The following is an 18,253-nucleotide window of genomic DNA, read 5'->3' as shown; positions in this document are numbered from 1 at the left end:
AGATGTTTTAGATATAAATTTTTATGTATAATAAATGCATATGCTTATTCAATTATTGAATAAGTTATTTTTGTATAAAAGCATATTTAGATCATCTGGACAACCACTTTATAATTGAGTATTTCCACTCTATCTCAATGACTCACTTTGTATTAAAGATTATGTATTTAAGCAGGAAGTTCTATTTATTAGCTATAAATACTAATAAAATTTTTATGAGCCAATGTCAAAGAAAGGGGGTGGACAAGGTGAAATTGATGCTTACTACAGTGTGAAGACCAAATGAAGCCACAGGATGAGCAGATATTTCAACTAATTTGAATACAGTGAAATGGTGGACCAATTTGTGTCTCCATCTGAGGTTCAGCAAACTTAAAAATGTTTATACGGTAGCTGGCAGTCCATAATTCATATTCTGAGAGACATTTAGTTTCAATAAAATAATTTAATGTTGTTAATTTTCACTATATTAACCAATGGGAGCTTTGGAATAGAGAAATAGAGGTCTGATGAGGAAACTGGAGGGAGTTTGCTTTGCACAGTGATATGTAAATTTTATCTTTTCTCTCCATTATAAAATATCCAATAGTATGTTGCTTTCTAATGTTTTTTGGTGCAAGTGGATTCTATAAGGGAGTACGAAGAGGTGATGAGGCTATGTCAAAATCAATGAGGGTTACAAAAAAGGGGGGGAACACCTTTTAGTTATCTAAAGGATAACTGGGTATATGGCTTACACTTAATAAATGCTCACTGAATATGCACAACAGTCAAACCTCCATGGGCAGGTGAAGGTTGGAGGTGGTGTTGGGTGGGTCAGTGTCCCTGGTCGGCAAACATTTGTAATAAGTAAATATCTTTCAATGGCCAAGCTGCTTGTCACCTGTGAGTCCCTACAGGGAACCGGATGTGGGCTCCCCACCCTCATTCCCAGCATCTGGCACAGGTGAAGGCAAGGCTAATAATCCTTTCAAAATGAAACATTTGAAAGTACACAGAATTTGAGACCAAGTTTTATTTCCTTATGGAGGAAATAAATGCAACAGTGAAAGAATTTTGGGTCAAAGGGTTAAATACTTTGATAAACTACCTCTGATAGCTTGGAAAAAATGTGTGTCTATATATTCATGATTATATATATAGATATATATAGGGGTAAAGAAGACCTCTAAAAGCATCATTCTCCAAAGAGAGAAATCAAAGTGCAATGTACAGCAATGGGGTCATTTAAGAGTTCTGTTTTCATCTTGGTCTTTCATCTCCTTGAAGGGGCCCTGAGCAATTCACTCATTCAGCTCAATAATAATGGCTATGAAGACATTGTCATTGCAATTGACCCTAATGTGCCAGAAGATGAAACACTCATTCAAAATATAAAGGTAAGTTCAGGGGCGCCTGGGTGGCTCAGACTGTTAAGCCTATGCCTTCTGCTCAGGTCGTGATCCCAGGGTCCTGGGATCAAGCCCTGCATTGGGCTGCCAGCTGAGCAGGAAGGCTGCTTCTCCCTCTCCCACTCCCCTTGCTTGTGTTTCCTCTCTCTCTCTCTGTGTCTCTTTCTGTCAAATAAATAAATAAAATCTTTTAAAAAATCAATTAATCAATCAATCAAGGTAAATTCAAAATGGTAATTATCCATGCTTTAAAAAAAAAAATCAAGTGTAATCTTGTGATAGAGCAAACGTGAGTTCTCTAACTCCAGCTGTGTGACATTAGCAAATTATTTTCGTATCAGAGCCTGTTTCTTCAGCTATAAAATGAAAATAGTAACATTAAACTACTAGGATTCTTGTGACAGATGAGATTATAAATGCAGTCACATAACTCAGAGTTTGATACATGTGGGAGCTTAATAAATGACAGGTTATAGACGATATCATTGAAAACTATTTAGCTTCACACTAAGGTAGGGCCAGCATTATTTGACAGATATTGTTAGATATGGGGAGGTTAATTCCTTTGCTTAATTTCACCATTGGCTTATATCACATTCTCCTTTTATGGTCCTGATTGTAACCCCCTTGTCTGTTATCCTAATATAGGAGCCTAGGAAGCAAATCTCTGATTTTAGAACAATCCCAACCCTTCCAATGAGAGGAAACTGTGCATTTTACCAGCCCTAATGAAAAGGAACCCTCTCACTTCACTTACTGCTAGGCGGCCTCACTTCACTTACTACTTCTCCTATGAGAGAAGGAAAAACTAGAGAAAAAGACTCTTTGTGTTCCAGCAGTGGCATCTGACAGCTATAAGGTAGAGTGATTAGGGAGGTCGTGTGCAACAGCAAACAGCTAAGAATAAAAAGGAAATGCCTTATAAAAGGCTGTAGCACACATCCAGAGGCAGTGTTGTATAATGAGCAAAAGTGTTAGTCTGTAAAATGGGAATAATGATAAGTACCTTCCTCATAGGACTTTGTGAGGATTCAACGTAACAATGCATGAATATAAGGGAAGCAGAGTGAAGGGTATATGGGAACTCTGTATAATTTTTGTATATCTTCTGTAGGCCTAAATTTATCTCAAAATTAAAAAAAAACCTTCAAAAACATATGCATAGTGCCTAGTATGTAATGAGAGCCCAGTAAACCGTAGGCATAGTCATCAACCACCAGTACCCCTTTTAATCCTTCTAGATCAAGAGTTCCTCCCTCTTAACCAAGTCAAAGGGACTGAAACTTGTTTCTGGGCAAAGTTCTTGAGTGTGAGCTTAGAAGTTAGTAGGACAAGGGCTCCAAAGGTCACCCTCAAAGGTTCTTTGCTCTCAGCAGCAGCAAGGCTAAAAAGATGAGTTTGGAGAGAACCATTTCTATCACCAAGAGCATTTTAGGGTTGAAGAAGTGCAGCAGTTGATGGGGGCAGGGAGCTTACCTATTGAACTAGAAGACTATTGGGTTTACCACCATTGGTGAAAGAAATTCACATTTTGAAATCTCCCAATATCAGAAACCTTGGGTAAGTGTTTGATTACCTCTAAATTTAGAAATGGCTACTTCAAAAGTGAAGTAGTCACTTGGAGCAACAAAGTATGGAAGAAAAAAGTGGCCAGTGATGTTTCTGTCTCTGGCTGGACAGTGTAAAGGGCTCAGAAAATGCCAGAAGGAGGATACAAATGACTTACCTTGAATGACAAAGGTCATTTGTATTTATATGGCGCCTTAGAGCTTTCAAAGTGCTTTCACCCAATATCTCTCGGGGTTTTCCTCCTGAAAAAAATGCACTTCTCACTTCAGTTCGACTTTATGGTTGAAGTCCTGAATGTGCTGGCTATAGGTTCGTTTCTACATCTTCTCTATAAAAGGAACACTAGGAAGGGTAGTAAGTGTGCTCAGTGTCCCTGAGTAGCTAATAAAAGTGGTTTCCCCTATTTGATGTTCCAGATCCGCAGAGTTGAGAGAGCTCACTGTGGGCTTTACCGCCTTTCCTGGCCATTCCTGACTCTGTGCTTTCTGAGGGGATTTTCTCCCTCCTGCCCTCATAGGGACAGAAGCTGCAGATCTTAAATACCAGCTTCCCCAGTCCCCAACTTTTTTCCACCTACAAGGCCAGCAGATGGCGCTGCAGCTGTTCTAGCGACCGCACCTACACTCTACCCAGCGTTAGAGAAGCAACGGGAGCACATCTACAAGATGAGGGAATGAGAGTCAGAAACTCACTCTCTGTGTGTCCTCTCTCTTTTCCCTCTTCTCTCTCTCCCTCTCCTTCGCGCTCTCTCTCTCTCTCTCTCTCTCTCACACACACACACACACACACACACACACACACAATCGGAGTGGTTTGGGGTCTCCTCAATGTATGGGAGCCCAGGCATCTCCTGACTTGGCACTCCAGGACAGTTTACCACTCATCATAACCACTCACTTCATTCATTCAACAAATATTTACAGAGCATTTACATTATATTGGCACCAGGAACCTAGTGATGAATGATATGATATCCTTGTCCTTAAGGAATTATCAGCCCTTCCTATAAACTGTCATCCTCAACTTTCTCCAAACCTCAAAATTTTAAATGTCTATTTGGATATGAGGTCATCTCAAAACCTGGAACAGATGCTGAAGCAAAGATCCCTTATTAATGGTTCCATTAAAACATGGAAGATAGAGCATTTCATGCTGCTTATTCTTCCGGGAGATACTGAAAATTCACATTTCACAAGTCAAATTGTGATATAACATCCTAAGGGTGGAAGTTTTATACCGACTTTTCAACTTTTTGGTGATCTTGAGTCGGTGTTTTTCTTTCTTTCTTTTTTTTAAATGGTTAGTCAACTTTTTTTTTTTTAAGTTTTTATTTATTTATTTCACAGAGATCACAAGTAGGCAGAGAGGCAGGCAGAGGGAGAGGGAGAAGCAGGTTCCCCACTGAGCAGGGGCCCCGATGCAGGGCTCAATCCCAGGATCCCGGCATCATGACCTGAGCGGAAGGCAGAGACTTTAACCTACTGAGCCACTCAGGTGCCCCTCAGTGTTTTTATTTCTAAAAATGATACAATGTTAAATTCTCCTAGTGGATTGTTAAAAATCTGTCTTTGGGGGAAGGAGGCAATGCAAATCATTACAAGAACTTTTTAAATAATATCCAGGCAGCCATAATTATTATCGCTATCTGAAAGGAGGGAAACAGGCTCTTAGAGATAAATTCCCCAAGTTTATCCTGTTAGGAAGTGGCAGAGCAGGAGTCCTCCTGTATCAATGCTCAAGCGCTGCTTTCCCATGTAATGATGAACTGTTCCTGCCTCTAAGGCCAGCCCCACCCGGCACTGGGGGCTAGTCACTTTGGTCTGCTCCTGCAAGGACTTTGCTCCTGCAACAGTCTGTTTTCTCTTACATTATCTGGGTTTGTTTGTTTGTTTACATTACCTGTTTGTTGTTGTTGTTGTTTTTCCCATAGTGTACATGTATAATAGTTTCCATTTTAAAAAAACAAACAAAACAAAACCCCTTACCCTGAAGTCCTCCTTCAGCTACTTCTTCATTTCTGCATTCCTCTTTAATTCATAGGAAAACTTCTTGATCTGTTGTTTTCACTGCCTCTGCTTCCTCAGCTCCTATTCATTTGAACTCACTCATATGGAGCTATCATCTCTCTTCCACTAAAACAGATCGCTCAGGTTGCTAGAAGCATTGCTCAGTTCTTAGTCCTCACCACACTTGATTGCCCAGGAGCATGAGACACTGACAAGGCCTCTCTCCTTCCTGAAACACTCTCACCCCAGTGCCTTTTGACTTCCTCCCCATGCACCTGCTGCTCCCTGAGTCTCCTTTGCTGGCTCCTCCTCACCGCACTCTAATGCTGGGGGCCTGAGGCTCAGTCTTCGGCCCTCTTTTTTCTTCTATCTGTACTCGCTTTTGCGCTTTTCAGTGGGTTTTGGTCCCAGTAGACCCAATGCCCCCTCGTATAATGAATCTCCTGTAATACCCTCTCTACTCTCTTGTCATGAAGCAACTCAGGGAATCTGCAGAGGCATTTAAAATTTAACACTATGGCTCTTTCATTTCAGAGAAATAAAGTTAGGTATAATTTGAAGATAAATTAATTTATGCCACTTCCTTATATTGAACACTTGGTACTATACTTAAACTAAATGCTCTCATAACATTTAGTTAACCCCCAATTTATTACAGCAACGTCCGCAGCGCTAAAGTCGTACTCATTTTAATTGGGGTTTCTCTCCCAATACTACTTGGTGTGTGACTTTGAGCCCTATACTCTAATTGTCAGTTTCTCTCTGAAAGGTTTATTGATACTCCAAAGAGCAAATGAAATGAAACCAATAGCTAACATTTCATAAGCACTTGTGCTAAGTAAACATGGTCTGAAGTGCTTTCTTGACTTCCTTTGACCCTCACGACAACTTTATGAGCGAGTCACTAGAATATTTTCCACTCTATACCTGGAGAAACTGAGGTTCAGGAGGGCTTGAGAAAATTGCATGATGTGCTAATGTAAGTGGTGGAGCTAGAATTAGTGTCTGCCTCTGGGGTCTGCACTGTCAACCATTACAGCGTCACACAGCGTATGGTAAGTGCTCAGAAAAGGTTAACTATTATTATTAATAAAAGGTAATTCCACATTTCCCCTTCCCAGCCTGATAAATAGCTAGTCTTTGGAGATGTGAAATACATGTGTAAATTTGAATGATTGGCAGCTTTGCCTATTTTCTGTCATAATTGTGCTGGTTACATATGTTTTCTTTTTTCCCAGGACATGGTGACCCAGGCATCTCCATATTTGTTTGAAGCTACAGAAAAAAGATTCTACTTCAAAAGTGTTGCCATTTTGATTCCTGAAAAATGGAAGACAAAGCCTGAGTATGTGAGACCAAAACTCGAGACCTACAAAAATGTGAGAATCTCAAGTTCTTTTTTTCAAATTCAATTTCCCTCTCTGATTCAGATTTTTTTCATCAAAATATTCTAGAATCAAATGAAATTGTTTCAAAATCCTCCTGTGTGAATAAAGTCATTTATTTGCTGATATTGATGTGGGAAACAAAAGTAGAAGAAAACTTACTAACTTCCTTACTACCTACAGCCCATGGACAAGTCCATAAAACAGGCAGAATGACATTCCTCTAGGGACTCAGCCATCTTCGTTGATACTTCGCTAGGGGTAAATGCAACCTTAGCCCAACTTCCTGGAACCCATAAGTCTACTTTAACATATAAAAATTCCTTTGGAAACTTCCTTATCTCTACCCTCCCAAGATACTTGGGATACGTCCCCCAAGCATATGACCTACTGATATACATTTGAAAAGTCTTATGTCTAGTTTTTACTAAATAGGAATAAATGACCTTTCCTAACAATAGCTATCCCCTTCAGGATCCTGGAAACCTTGTTTCCAAAATACTGGGGAGTCTTACACTATCCCTAACCCCTTTCCAACGTGAAAGTTTATAAAGAGCCACTCCTCATGACCCCAGTGCAGCTTGTTCTGCCCACAGGTTCTGTCCCTGTGCTTTAATAAGACCACATTTTTGCATCAAAGATGTCTCAAGAATTCTTTCTTGACCACTGGCTTTGAAACCTAATGTCTTTCTTACATCAATATTTTGTAGTAATGACTCTTTCTTAAATTTCAGGCTGATGTTCTAGTTGCTGAACCGAATACTCCAGGTGACGATGAACCCTACACGGAGCAGATGGGAAACTGTGGAGAAAAGGGTGAAAGGATTTATTTCACTCCTGACTTCCTGGCAGGAAAAAAGTTGAATATATATGGATCACAAGGTAGGGGTAGAAATAAAATATTCTGCTATATTTCTCACAATTTAATAATTTTATGTTCAAAGTAGATCAGCAATCAACATGATCTGAGTGAGCATATATAAGCAAAATAAAATACTATAACTTTTACTTAAAATAGGGAATAAGAATAATGCATTTCTCAGTTAAAGTTTAACTTCTTTGTATTTAGCATAAATATGTAAATGTAATATTTTTAATTTTTAGAGACTGTTATCTGGTAATATTAGTATAAGATAATAACTGTAAGATAGTTTCATATGTATTCTGGGGTGGGGGGTGAACACCTGAACAAATTAAACCTCCTGCCTGCAACTCAGGTAGTAGCCACCAGATGGCAGAGATGCACAGTGCGCTCAGACTCTTCCCTGCATTCACTTCAGAAATGGATTAAAATGCAGATGCTGTTGAGTAGGTGTGGGACCAGACTCAAGAATCCACATTTTTAATAAGTTCCTAGATAATGCTGATCTTGTGAGGCCATGGACCACACTTTGAGTACCAGACAGAATATACAGACAAAAACCTGTGACTAAAGAAAAGGTCCAATTTTCCTTCACAAAATAAACTACCATTCCCATATGAGCTATGTAGAGCAACCTTTGGAGAAAATATTAAAAGAAACAAGCAATGGAGTATACATATTATGTCCTTTCCAAGTATAATAAAATATGAGTCCTTTTAGATAATTAGGTTAACTAATAACTAGTAGGTTCCTTCACTATCTTGAAAAGGTTAGAACCAGTTTTTCTTCATTTAAATGGGCAGGGCAGAGAAAACAAACAAAAGAGTGCTAGCACCTCCATACCCCACCCCCAAATACCCTAGAACACCAATGGGCCTTATCAGAAAGAGGTGTCAAACAAATGTACTTCTCTGTTGTTTTTTCACAACACTTGATCTCAACTCCATATCAAAGAGAAAATTCCCAACATATGGCTCAATGTGTTTTGAATAGATTTACCTAACTGCCCCCTCCCACTCCTGAGCCCACCTTAGCCACCATGGTCACATTTAATGCAATTCCTTTATAATCTTTCCTTTCTGTACTGTGACTCCATGCCTGCTCCCCAACAACCTACCCTTTCCTTTAAGGAGCCACGAGTTATACGCCAGCACTGATAGAATAGTTTAAATCTTCAATGTGATATACAAGGTCTTTCTTAGCATGTGCCTTCTCATTTAACCTTCCAAATTCAGCATACCTAGGAATTTACATTCCAGAAAAACTGAGCTGAATATAAGTCACTAAGATTCATGCAAATTTAACAAATATTGAGTGCCTATTTATTTCTAGGCACTATTTCCAAGGCAAGACAGTGAAGAAATCATGGTGTCTGTTCTTATGAAAACAAGTGTCTAGGGGAGAGACTAGCATGTAAGCAGCATGAAAATATAACATGTTAAGTGCCATAATGGAATGTAATGAAAGTACAAAGAAGGAATGTCTGGACTAGTCTGAGGATGTCTGAGAAGGCTTCTAGGTGACTATGAGCCTGATTCTAAAAGAGAAGTAGGAGTTATCTAGATGGAGAAAGAGAGAGAGAGTGTGTTCTGAGACAGAGGAAAAATATGTGAAAAGAACCAGAGATGGGCAAGAGCATGGTGTAACCCTAGAAAGTAAAAGGGAGTTTAGGAATTCACTGTGCTTGGAACTGGGTTAAGAACAGCAAGAAATATGGCTACAGAGAAGAGCAGGGCCTGGATCATCAGAAACCTTGTATGCCATGTTGAGAAATGGGATTTAACTTGATCACCATGGGGCAGCCACGGAAGACTAGTGATATGGAGGCCAGGTGGGTGTCTACTGCAGTGATTCAGAGTAGGTGGCGGTAAGACTAGAATTATGAGACTAGGTCAAAGCAAAAAGGCAGAAGTATAGTAGGCAGGCCTTGACAGTTAACCAGAATGAGCCATGAGGGAGAAGGACACACTGGTAATGCAGCCCAGGCTGCCTCATGACTACCTCTGGCTCCACAGCAGCCTGCACTGACTTCCATCATGATGCTTACACAGCTTGGGATTTAGTTATCTGGTCATCTGTGTCATCTGCTTGACCATGATCTGTGTGAGGACAAGGCAGTTGTTTCATCTTTGCATGAGCAACTGCCTGGCACTCACTAGTGTCTAATTAACATTTGAGGAGCCAAAATAAGGAGTTACATTTTTAAGAAATGTGCAGTTGTTATCTGATTTTTTCCTAAGGAAATCAAACAATTAATTAAAAAAATTAACATAGCAAAGTATAATGATGTTTGGAAAAATTACATTCTCCCAGCATGAGAAGATAATCTTGCCATTCTTATTATAATTGGGTGTTTCAAATATTTCTTACAGAAAGGGTCTTTGTCCATGAATGGGCTCATCTACGATGGGGGGTATTTGATGAGTACAATAATAACCAGAAATTCTACTTACTCAATGGAAAAAGAGAAGCAGTAAGGTATGTATATTTTGATTTAACTTCTCCCAAACGGTTTTAAATTGATACCAATTTTTTCAGGAATTGATGACATTGAAAGTATCAGGTTTTTTAATCTTATTTTTGATCTCTCATTCTTAGTGTCTTCTTTTTCAGCTTCCCAAAAAACTACCGATTTTGTTCACATTGTAAGTGCTTCAAATAGTTGAATTCTCTACTGTGTAGCTACAAATTATTTGCTTCTGTGTGTGTGTGTGTGTGTGTGTGTGTGTGTGTGTGTGTAACTATAAGAAATCCACAGGTGCTATGTTCAGTGTCTCCATCAGAATCAGGGACATAAACAAATCTAACGCATTCTTCAGTGCCTTCACGGCAGAACGATATCTATGCAGACTTCATTATTATGATTGGGCCTGGGAGAGAGAGTAGAACTTAAAAGAATGACAATCCAAATACTAAAACAAAACAGAATTTATCCCAATTTAAAGATTTTTTTTTTTTTAATTTGGAAGAGAGAGAAAGATAGTGAGAGCATGAGCAGGGAGGAGGGGCAAAGGGAGAGGGAAAAGCAGATTCCTTGATGATCAGGGAGCTGGGTGCAGGACTCAATCTTAGGACTCCAGGGTCATGACCTGAGACAAAGGCAGACACTTATCCAACTGAGCCACCCAGGTGCCCCCATCCCAATTTAAATTAAACTTTCTGTGGTGTCAATAGAAAGCAAACTGAATACTTGTAAAGTACTCTTGGCTGCCATTATTTTATGAGTGAGATCGGTCTCAGTGAATATAAACTTCTTTAGCACAAACAGGAAAGACAGGGAACTTCCTAATCTACTTTGAAGAGCTAGCATAATTCAGAATATTAAAACCTGACAGGCGGGGCACCTGGTTGACTTTCTAGATGAATGGGTAAAGAAGATGTGGTATATATAATATTATATATTCCATTCCATGTATATAATATATATATTCCATTCAAACTCTGTTATATGGAATGGAATGATGGAATAATATATTCCATTATATATACACAATATGCTGTTAATACAATATATAAAAATGGAATACATATATGTATACATATATATATACACACAACACACACACATATACATATACCTATAATGGAATACTACTATTCAGTCATAAAAAATGAAATATTGTCATTTGCAACCACATGAATGCAGTATAATGCTAAGTGAAATAAAACAGAGAAAGACAAAAAAATAAATAAGATAGAATAAATTAAAAAAAGACAGAAAGACAAATGTTATATGATTTCACTCATATGATTTCACTCATATGTAGAATTTAAGAAACAAACACATGTGCAAAGGGAAAAAAAGAGTGAGAGACAAACCAAGAAAGACTCCTAACTAACTGAACAAACTCATGGTTACCAGGGAGGAGGTGGGGGTGGGGGAATGAGTGAAATAGGTAATGGGGATTAAGGAGTACACTTGTCATGATAAGCACCAGGTAATTAAAATAAAAACGTAATAAATAAATAAAATAATTTTTAAAGTAGGGGAAAGTCTAGGCAATGTGAAAATCAATATGAAGAAAACAACAAAATCCTTCTAAAGGGTTTAAAAGAATATCAAGATAAATTGGGAGACTTTCAATTCATGGAAGATGTATAAATTCAACCCAAATTAATATATAGGTTTTATGAAATTATTTAAGATGCTAACAAGATTTAAAAAAAAAAAGAATGATAGTAATAATAAAGGGAAATTCTACTTCCTGAATTTAAGTATACACTAATGCTACATTAATTAAAACAATATGGACTGGTAGACACATATATAATAATTAATTATTTAATATGGCTAGAATTACAAAGCTATGAGGAAAGGCAGAATTTCTTAAGAGAGCAGGACAATTTTTAAATATGTGGGGGAAAAATTAATAGACCCTTCTCCAATTGGATAGAGTCATCATATAGAGAGAGAGTAGGAAAAACTAGATGAATATTAACTCTTTGGTGGTGAAGGTCTTTCTATGCATTCAAGAGTTAGAAAAAGTCATAACTAAAAGAATAACAAATTTGGCAACCTAAGAATTAAAATTGTTATTGTATACAAATCAAACATAAACTAAATAAAAAGATAAAAACAGAACAAAGTATTTAGAAAAATTAAGAAATCAGGCTTTTAAAAGCTTAGTATTATAACTCAAAATGAACTTTTGAAAACCATAAGGAAAACAGTAACATTCTCATAGAGAAATGGACACTGGAAAAGAAAAAATATAATTCACAAAAGAAGAAATAAAAATGGTCGATAAACATACAATGAATGTTTAGACTTACTAGCAATCAAACGGCACAAATTTGTCAAAGATGAGAATTGTTTATTATTACATCACAGTGGGATGAGCACTCCCACAGATGGCTGTAAGAAGCGTGAACTGGCACAGCTTTCCTATAAAGCAATTTGATGACACATAAAATCTGTGAAATTTTTCTTATTTTTTGATTCTGTAATTTCATATTTAAAATTTCATTTTAATGGGCACCTGGGTAGCTCAGTCAGTTAAGCATCTGCCTTCAGGTCAGGTTATGATCCCAGGGTCCTGAGATCAAGTCATGAGTCAGGCTCTCTGCTCAACAGGTAGCCCGCTTCTCCCTCTCGCTCTGCCTGCTGCTCCCCCTGCTTGTGCTCTCTCTCTTTCTGTCAAATAAATAAATAATAAAATCTTTTTAAAAAATCCATTTTAAGGGAAATCATAGAATGGGCTGTATCAACAGATTTTACAATGTTCAAACTTTTACTCTGGGAATCAATCCTGCAGCAAACTTGGAAACAGTGTCAAAACTTTATGTGAATTTTTATTTATTCACTGAAGTTTTACTTTTAGTACTGACAAATTGGGGGAAGCATATTAAGTAAGTTAGACTAGATTCGTATTATAGTATCAAAACATATAGCTATTAAAATCACATTTTAAAGAAAACTATGAATTTTAATAATAATTAAAATCTTAAATATACTAATATACCAAGTTTTTTAAAGCAGGAAGCAAAGTTATATGTACAATGTTATGCTGATATATAGAGAAGAAAATACTTCAATATGTTAACAGCAGCTTATTTCTTATGGTGGGACATGATTTTTTTCTTCTTAATATTCTTGCTATTTTACAAACTTCCTCTAGTGTTCATATATTGTTTATATACTCAAAAAATAAAATGTTGGGTAAAGGCAGTCCATTTATAATAGCCGCAAACTCATAAGCATATAAGGAAAAATCTAAAATACCTATGAACATACAAGAACTATGCAAAAATTGTATGACATAAACTAACTGGAAAAGAAAACCAGGAAATGTTTGCAAGCCTTTTAAGGGAAACAAAAGAGAGCTCCTGATTTATGACCTAGGAAAGAGGGTCCTAGATGAGGACGTGGCTAAGGATGTGGATCCTTATTACCTGATGGTGATCATAAGCCAGACTTAGCTTTTCTGCTGCAGAGAAACAAATTCTGATACTGTTTTGGGAACCCTTCTGTCTGGCAAACAAAAATGACACTGATGTGAATTTAATAATTTTGCTATTTAAGGTGATGTATTTGTTCATTGAATTATAAGAGTAAGTGGTAGACATCAGAACAACCTGACCACAGAGTCTAGCCCTCTGAAATGATTATAGTACCTAAACTTACTAACTTTAATATATTTTCAGATGTTCGGCAAGTATCACTGGTAGATATGAAGCACTACGCTGTCAGGGAGGCAGCTGTATCCCGAGACCATGTCAAATCGACCCAGCAACAGGGCTGTACAAAGAAGGGTGTGAGTTCATACCTAATAAAGGCCAGACTGAGAAGGCTTCCATAATGTTTTCGCAAAGTATTAATTCTGTAAGTACCCTGTTCTTTTGCTTTCTTGGCCCTTACGAATTTAGTGAGGTTCTTATTCCTGATTGCTGCAAGGAAGGATCTTATTTTAGGAAATCACCAGTGAGCAGCTGATTCTCTGTGGGACAAGCTGGAAGTACAAAATCAGGGATAAAGTCGTATCTTCCCCCTCCCCTTTCCTTAGGTCGATTCCTGCGGCTCCATTATCTCCCTCCCAGAAGCTTGGAGTTGTTTTGTTTTGTTTTTTAAAAGATTTTATTTATTTATTTGACAGAGAAATAGCACAAGTAAGTAGAGAGGCAGGCAGAGGGAGAGAGAGAAGCAGGCTCTCTGCTGAGCAGGGAGCCCGATGTGGGACTCGATCCCAGGACCCTAGAATCATGACCTGAGCCGAAGGCAGCAGCTTAACCAACTGAGCCACCCAGGCACCCAAGAAGCTTGGAGTTTCAGTGCTTAGAATTACTTCAAATATCCTTAAAGGCAGACAAGCACAAAAATTCTTAGTTAAATAAGAAATTTACCCAAAAGGATCAGACACTTCTTTTTATTTCTTAATAAGGACACGATTAATAGCCTTAAATCTGACTTGCAGAGATCTTTTCCGCCTGCATATTTGTTTTTGGTTGTTAACTGTATTTTTCTATCTTTTTTAGAGCATTGGTGAAGGAGTCTGTAAGGAGTTTGTACATAGTTTTAATAGGTTTAAGTAGTTTTAAGATACTTCCTAATTTTTTTTTAATGATGAACAGATGATAAAATAAACTTGACAAATTATCCTTATTAGTGCTAAATAAACATTTTGGCAAATCTGCACAAACTAAACCCAAATGCATCAGTTATCACTGACTAAAGTCAGTGGAGAGACTTTGTGGGGAGTCTCTTATCTTTCAGCCTCTTATATAAAATTCTGTTTTCCTTTTGGAATAGAGGATGAAGTAACTTATCAGAGTTACTGGTGGTCTAAGTTTTTTTTTTTTTTATTTTATTTGAAAGACAGAAATTACAAGTAGGCGGAGAGGCAGGCAGAGAGAGAGAGAGGAGGAAGCAAGCTCCCTGCTGAGCAGAGAGCCTGATGCGGGGCTCGATCCCAGGACTCTGGGATCATGATCTGAGCCGAAGGCAGAGGCTTTAACCCACTGAGCCACCCAGGCGCCCCGGTGGTCTAAGTTTTAAAAATGTGATTTACCATGCTTCAAAAGGCCCATCCTTCGGTCTGGCTTTGCAATCCATTTCTAGACTTACTCAGAAATTTGTAAGAGGGTGATGCCTGTGTGGCCCAGTCGATTAAGTGTCTGCCTTCAGCTCAGGTCATGATCCCAGGGCCTGGGGTTGAATCCTGTGTTGGGCTCCTTGCTCAGTGGGGAGCTTGCTTCTCCCTCTGCCTGCCCCTCCCTGGCTTGTGCACTCGCTCTCTCTCTGACAAGTAAATAAATAAATAATCTTAAAAAAAAAAAGTGTGATATAAAAAAATAAAAAGAAAAACTTTCAAGAGGGGGCTCAGATTTTGTGTTTTTGTGTTTTAAATTAACCACAAACCTGCACAGTCAGGTTTGGGAACCTCTGTCTACAGTTTACATATAAGTTTTTCAGATCCCCTGCTAAAATATAGCCTTATGATATTATGGAAACACAACCAAAATGACCTGGGAAATGCCAATGAAGAGGAAAATAAGTGTTTTACAGCTAATGATTACTTTCTAAGTTACTAGAATCTTGGATATTTAGGATTTTTAATTGAATGATAATACTATGAATAATAGTCTGAGAGGAGGAATGCAATTACACATGATTTGGGTACTGTGGTTCCTTTTTTAATCCCTCAAATGCTAGACATACAAATCTTAAAGAAAGGGGAGGAAACTGTCATTTATCGGCTGTGTTAGTATGGACCCTATTGCATATGTAATTCTTGCATAATAACTATTGCCCTTTTGTAGATTAAAAAAAAAAAAAAAAAAACCTGACATGTAGATTTTAGGTTACTCAAAAAACAACAAACTTATATTAAGCTTTTATTATGTGTCAGACACTAAGCCAAGTTTTAAGGAAGCAAAATTTAATGAGACAATTTTCTACCATCGATGGGTTTGTAGCCCAATAAGTGTACTAACAATGTTAAAGAGGTCTTACTGAAGTATCTCTAGGGTACTGTGAAGCCACAGGGCTGAGTGAAAATTCTTTGGGGGGAGTAGGAAATGAGAAAACATTTTGAAAATGACCTTTTGGGGGCGCCTGGGTGGCTCAGTGGGTTAAGCCTCTGCCTTCAGCTCAGGTCATGATCCCAGGGTCCTGGGATCGAGCCCCACATCAGGCTCTCTGCTCAGCGGGGAGCCTGCTTCCTCCTCTCTCTCTGCCTGCCTCTCTGCTTACTCGTGATCTCTCTCTGTCAAATAAACAAATCTTTAAAAAAAAAAAAAAAAGAAAATGACCTTTTGGCTGAAACATGAGGGTAAAGTTCACGATGCAGAAGACAGAGGAAGAGGAATTCCTTGACAAAGGGGGAAACCATGAGCAAAGGCGAGTTTGAGAACTTATGGATTACAGTAGGGGAAATTAGAGACGTGGTATGCACAGCCAGAGTGAGGATGGATAGTGAAGCAAAGTCTGAATCATGGAGATTACTGCTTGCTATGCGAATAGTCCAGAAATAGTGTGTGAGAAATGAGGAGCTGCCAAAGGGTCTTGAGCACAGAAGTAAGAAAGAAGCTGTTTCTGGAAACTTGGAGTGGACCAATTGGAGGGCAAACAAAATGGAAAAGTCAGATAGGAGACGAAAATAGTCCAAGGAAGGGACCATAAGTCCTTGAATGATGGAGATTCCAATGGAGAAGGAGAAAGATGATGAACTAGAGAAGCAGTGAAATAGATGGATCTTGGTTATTTTGTAGAAGGAGGAAGATAGGATTTCCTGATGGAGGTGACTGGGTGGACAGGAGGAGGAGCAGAGTTAAAGGAAAGGTGGTAAGTTCAACTGCGAACACATGAAGGTTGAGGAGCTGGTGGGACGTCTTAGTGGAAAGAGCTGGAATGCAGGGTGTTGGTAAGTGAGTGGGAAGAGGGAGTGGGAAGTAAAAGGATGGAGAGATAAGATGTTACCAGCAGAGAAATGTTAGGAAGTGGGTGGTTTGAAGACGGTGGTGATGCTTGAAATGGCAGTTTGAGAAGTAGGAAGGAAGCCAAGAGCAGATAAATAGATTGCTGAGGAGTACTAAGGGTCCAATAAGGTTGAAGATGTGGTATGAGACAGGATGTCTGAATTATGACTGTGAATTTCCCCAGCAGTGCCCTGTAGTGATTGTGGGATTAAGCCAAGTTTATGGGTTAGCAGGGCAGACTAGGAAGGAGGGCAAGGGATTTAAATATCCTCTCTACTGTTTATCTCTATAATTTTATTGACAATTTCAGGTGGTTGAATTCTGTACAGAAAAAAACCACAATAAAGAGGCCCCAAACCCACAAAACCAAAAATGCAATCTCCGAAGCACATGGGAAGTGATACGTGATTCTGAGGACTTTAAGAAAACCACTCCTATGACGACACAGCCACCTGCACCCACATTCTCACTGCTGCAGATCGGACAAAGAATTGTGTGTTTAGTTCTTGATAAGTCTGGAAGCATGACGGTACGTTAACTGGTCTTGGTCTTCAGGATGCTGCTCTCGCGTTTGTGTATGATATGATCTGGACCACAATTTGTAACAGGCTGGGAATAAACACAACCCTTAGGGTCAGAACAGTTACAGCAATAACATTACCATTAGAAACACCCACCTCAACTCTATTCAACAGGAATTCAACAGCAAGAGTCTCATTTGCCAAATAAAATTAGCTTTTAATTTGTGAGCAAGATCTGCTGAAGTACATAGCCTTGACATTTTTTAATGTTTCACATCTATAGAACTCTTACTAAAGCAGTAATGATCTAACTAATGCCTAATCTGGATTGATCTTTTAGGGCTATTTAAACAAAGGCCCTAAAATAACCCAGATGTTACTAATTATAAAAGAGAAATTTAATATGGAAATTTGATTTAATATAAAGGCCCCTGAATAGGCTTGTTGTCATTTACTCGATGTTAAAGCAGCCATTTTCAAATTTCCTCTACACTGTTTTGTTATTAGTCTGCTCATCTAAACCCAACCTGACTGCTTTTCTTTTACTTTTCCATTCAGAACGGTAACCGCCTTAACCGACTAAATCAAGCCGGCAAACTTTTCCTTCTGCAAATAGTTGAGCAAGGCTCCTGGGTTGGGATGGTGACATTTGACAGTGCTGCCTATGTACAGAGTGAACTTGTACAGATAAACAGTGCTGCAGAAAGGGATGCCCTCACCAAAAGTTTACCGGCAGCGGCTACAGGAGGAACGTCCATCTGCTCCGGGCTTCGATCAGCATTTGCTGTAAGACAAGTTGCCCTGTCATTTGTCAATGTTTACAATTTCTGTTTCCTAAACTTACCTCTGTTTTCAACAAAATTAAGTCAAATTTTCTCCAATATTTAAATTCTTTCATAATAGAGCACCACCTACCTACCTTTCTAAGGTCCCAAACCAGGAACTCTCTTCCAGGTGTCCCATATCTCAGCAACTTGGATCACTTGTCCTTCAGCACTTCTACACCTTTGCCAGGCTCCCCCCTTACTATATGTTCTCCTTCCTCTTCTGTCCCTCAAATCACAGTCACTCTGTGATCTGATCCCAGACATCACCTATTTCTGGA

At 38.5% G+C, this 18,253-nt stretch overlaps 1 protein-coding gene across 1 annotated transcript in view; it reads left to right on the top strand.

Annotated features, from left to right (window-relative positions):
• The first annotated feature begins 1,173 nt into the window (after positions 1-1,173).
• The window catches only part of LOC123944619 (calcium-activated chloride channel regulator 1-like), a 30,072-nt gene continuing 12,992 nt past the window's right edge, over positions 1,174-18,253 (top strand). Inside the window, exons 1-7 of the mRNA XM_046009888.1 lie at positions 1,174-1,379; positions 6,205-6,345; positions 7,086-7,233; positions 9,586-9,691; positions 13,358-13,535; positions 16,938-17,156; positions 17,707-17,934. Of these exons, the coding sequence (XP_045865844.1) occupies positions 1,218-1,379; positions 6,205-6,345; positions 7,086-7,233; positions 9,586-9,691; positions 13,358-13,535; positions 16,938-17,156; positions 17,707-17,934 (1,182 nt within the window). The 5' untranslated portion in view covers positions 1,174-1,217. The remainder of the gene's footprint in view (positions 1,380-6,204; positions 6,346-7,085; positions 7,234-9,585; positions 9,692-13,357; positions 13,536-16,937; positions 17,157-17,706; positions 17,935-18,253) is intronic.

Source organism: Meles meles, chromosome 1 (genome assembly GCF_922984935.1).
Source record: "Meles meles chromosome 1, mMelMel3.1 paternal haplotype, whole genome shotgun sequence".
In the NCBI taxonomy this organism is placed as follows: Eukaryota; Metazoa; Chordata; class Mammalia; order Carnivora; family Mustelidae; genus Meles; species Meles meles.
Note: the sequence above shows the minus strand (reverse complement) of the source record. Positions and strands in the feature narration are given on the sequence as shown.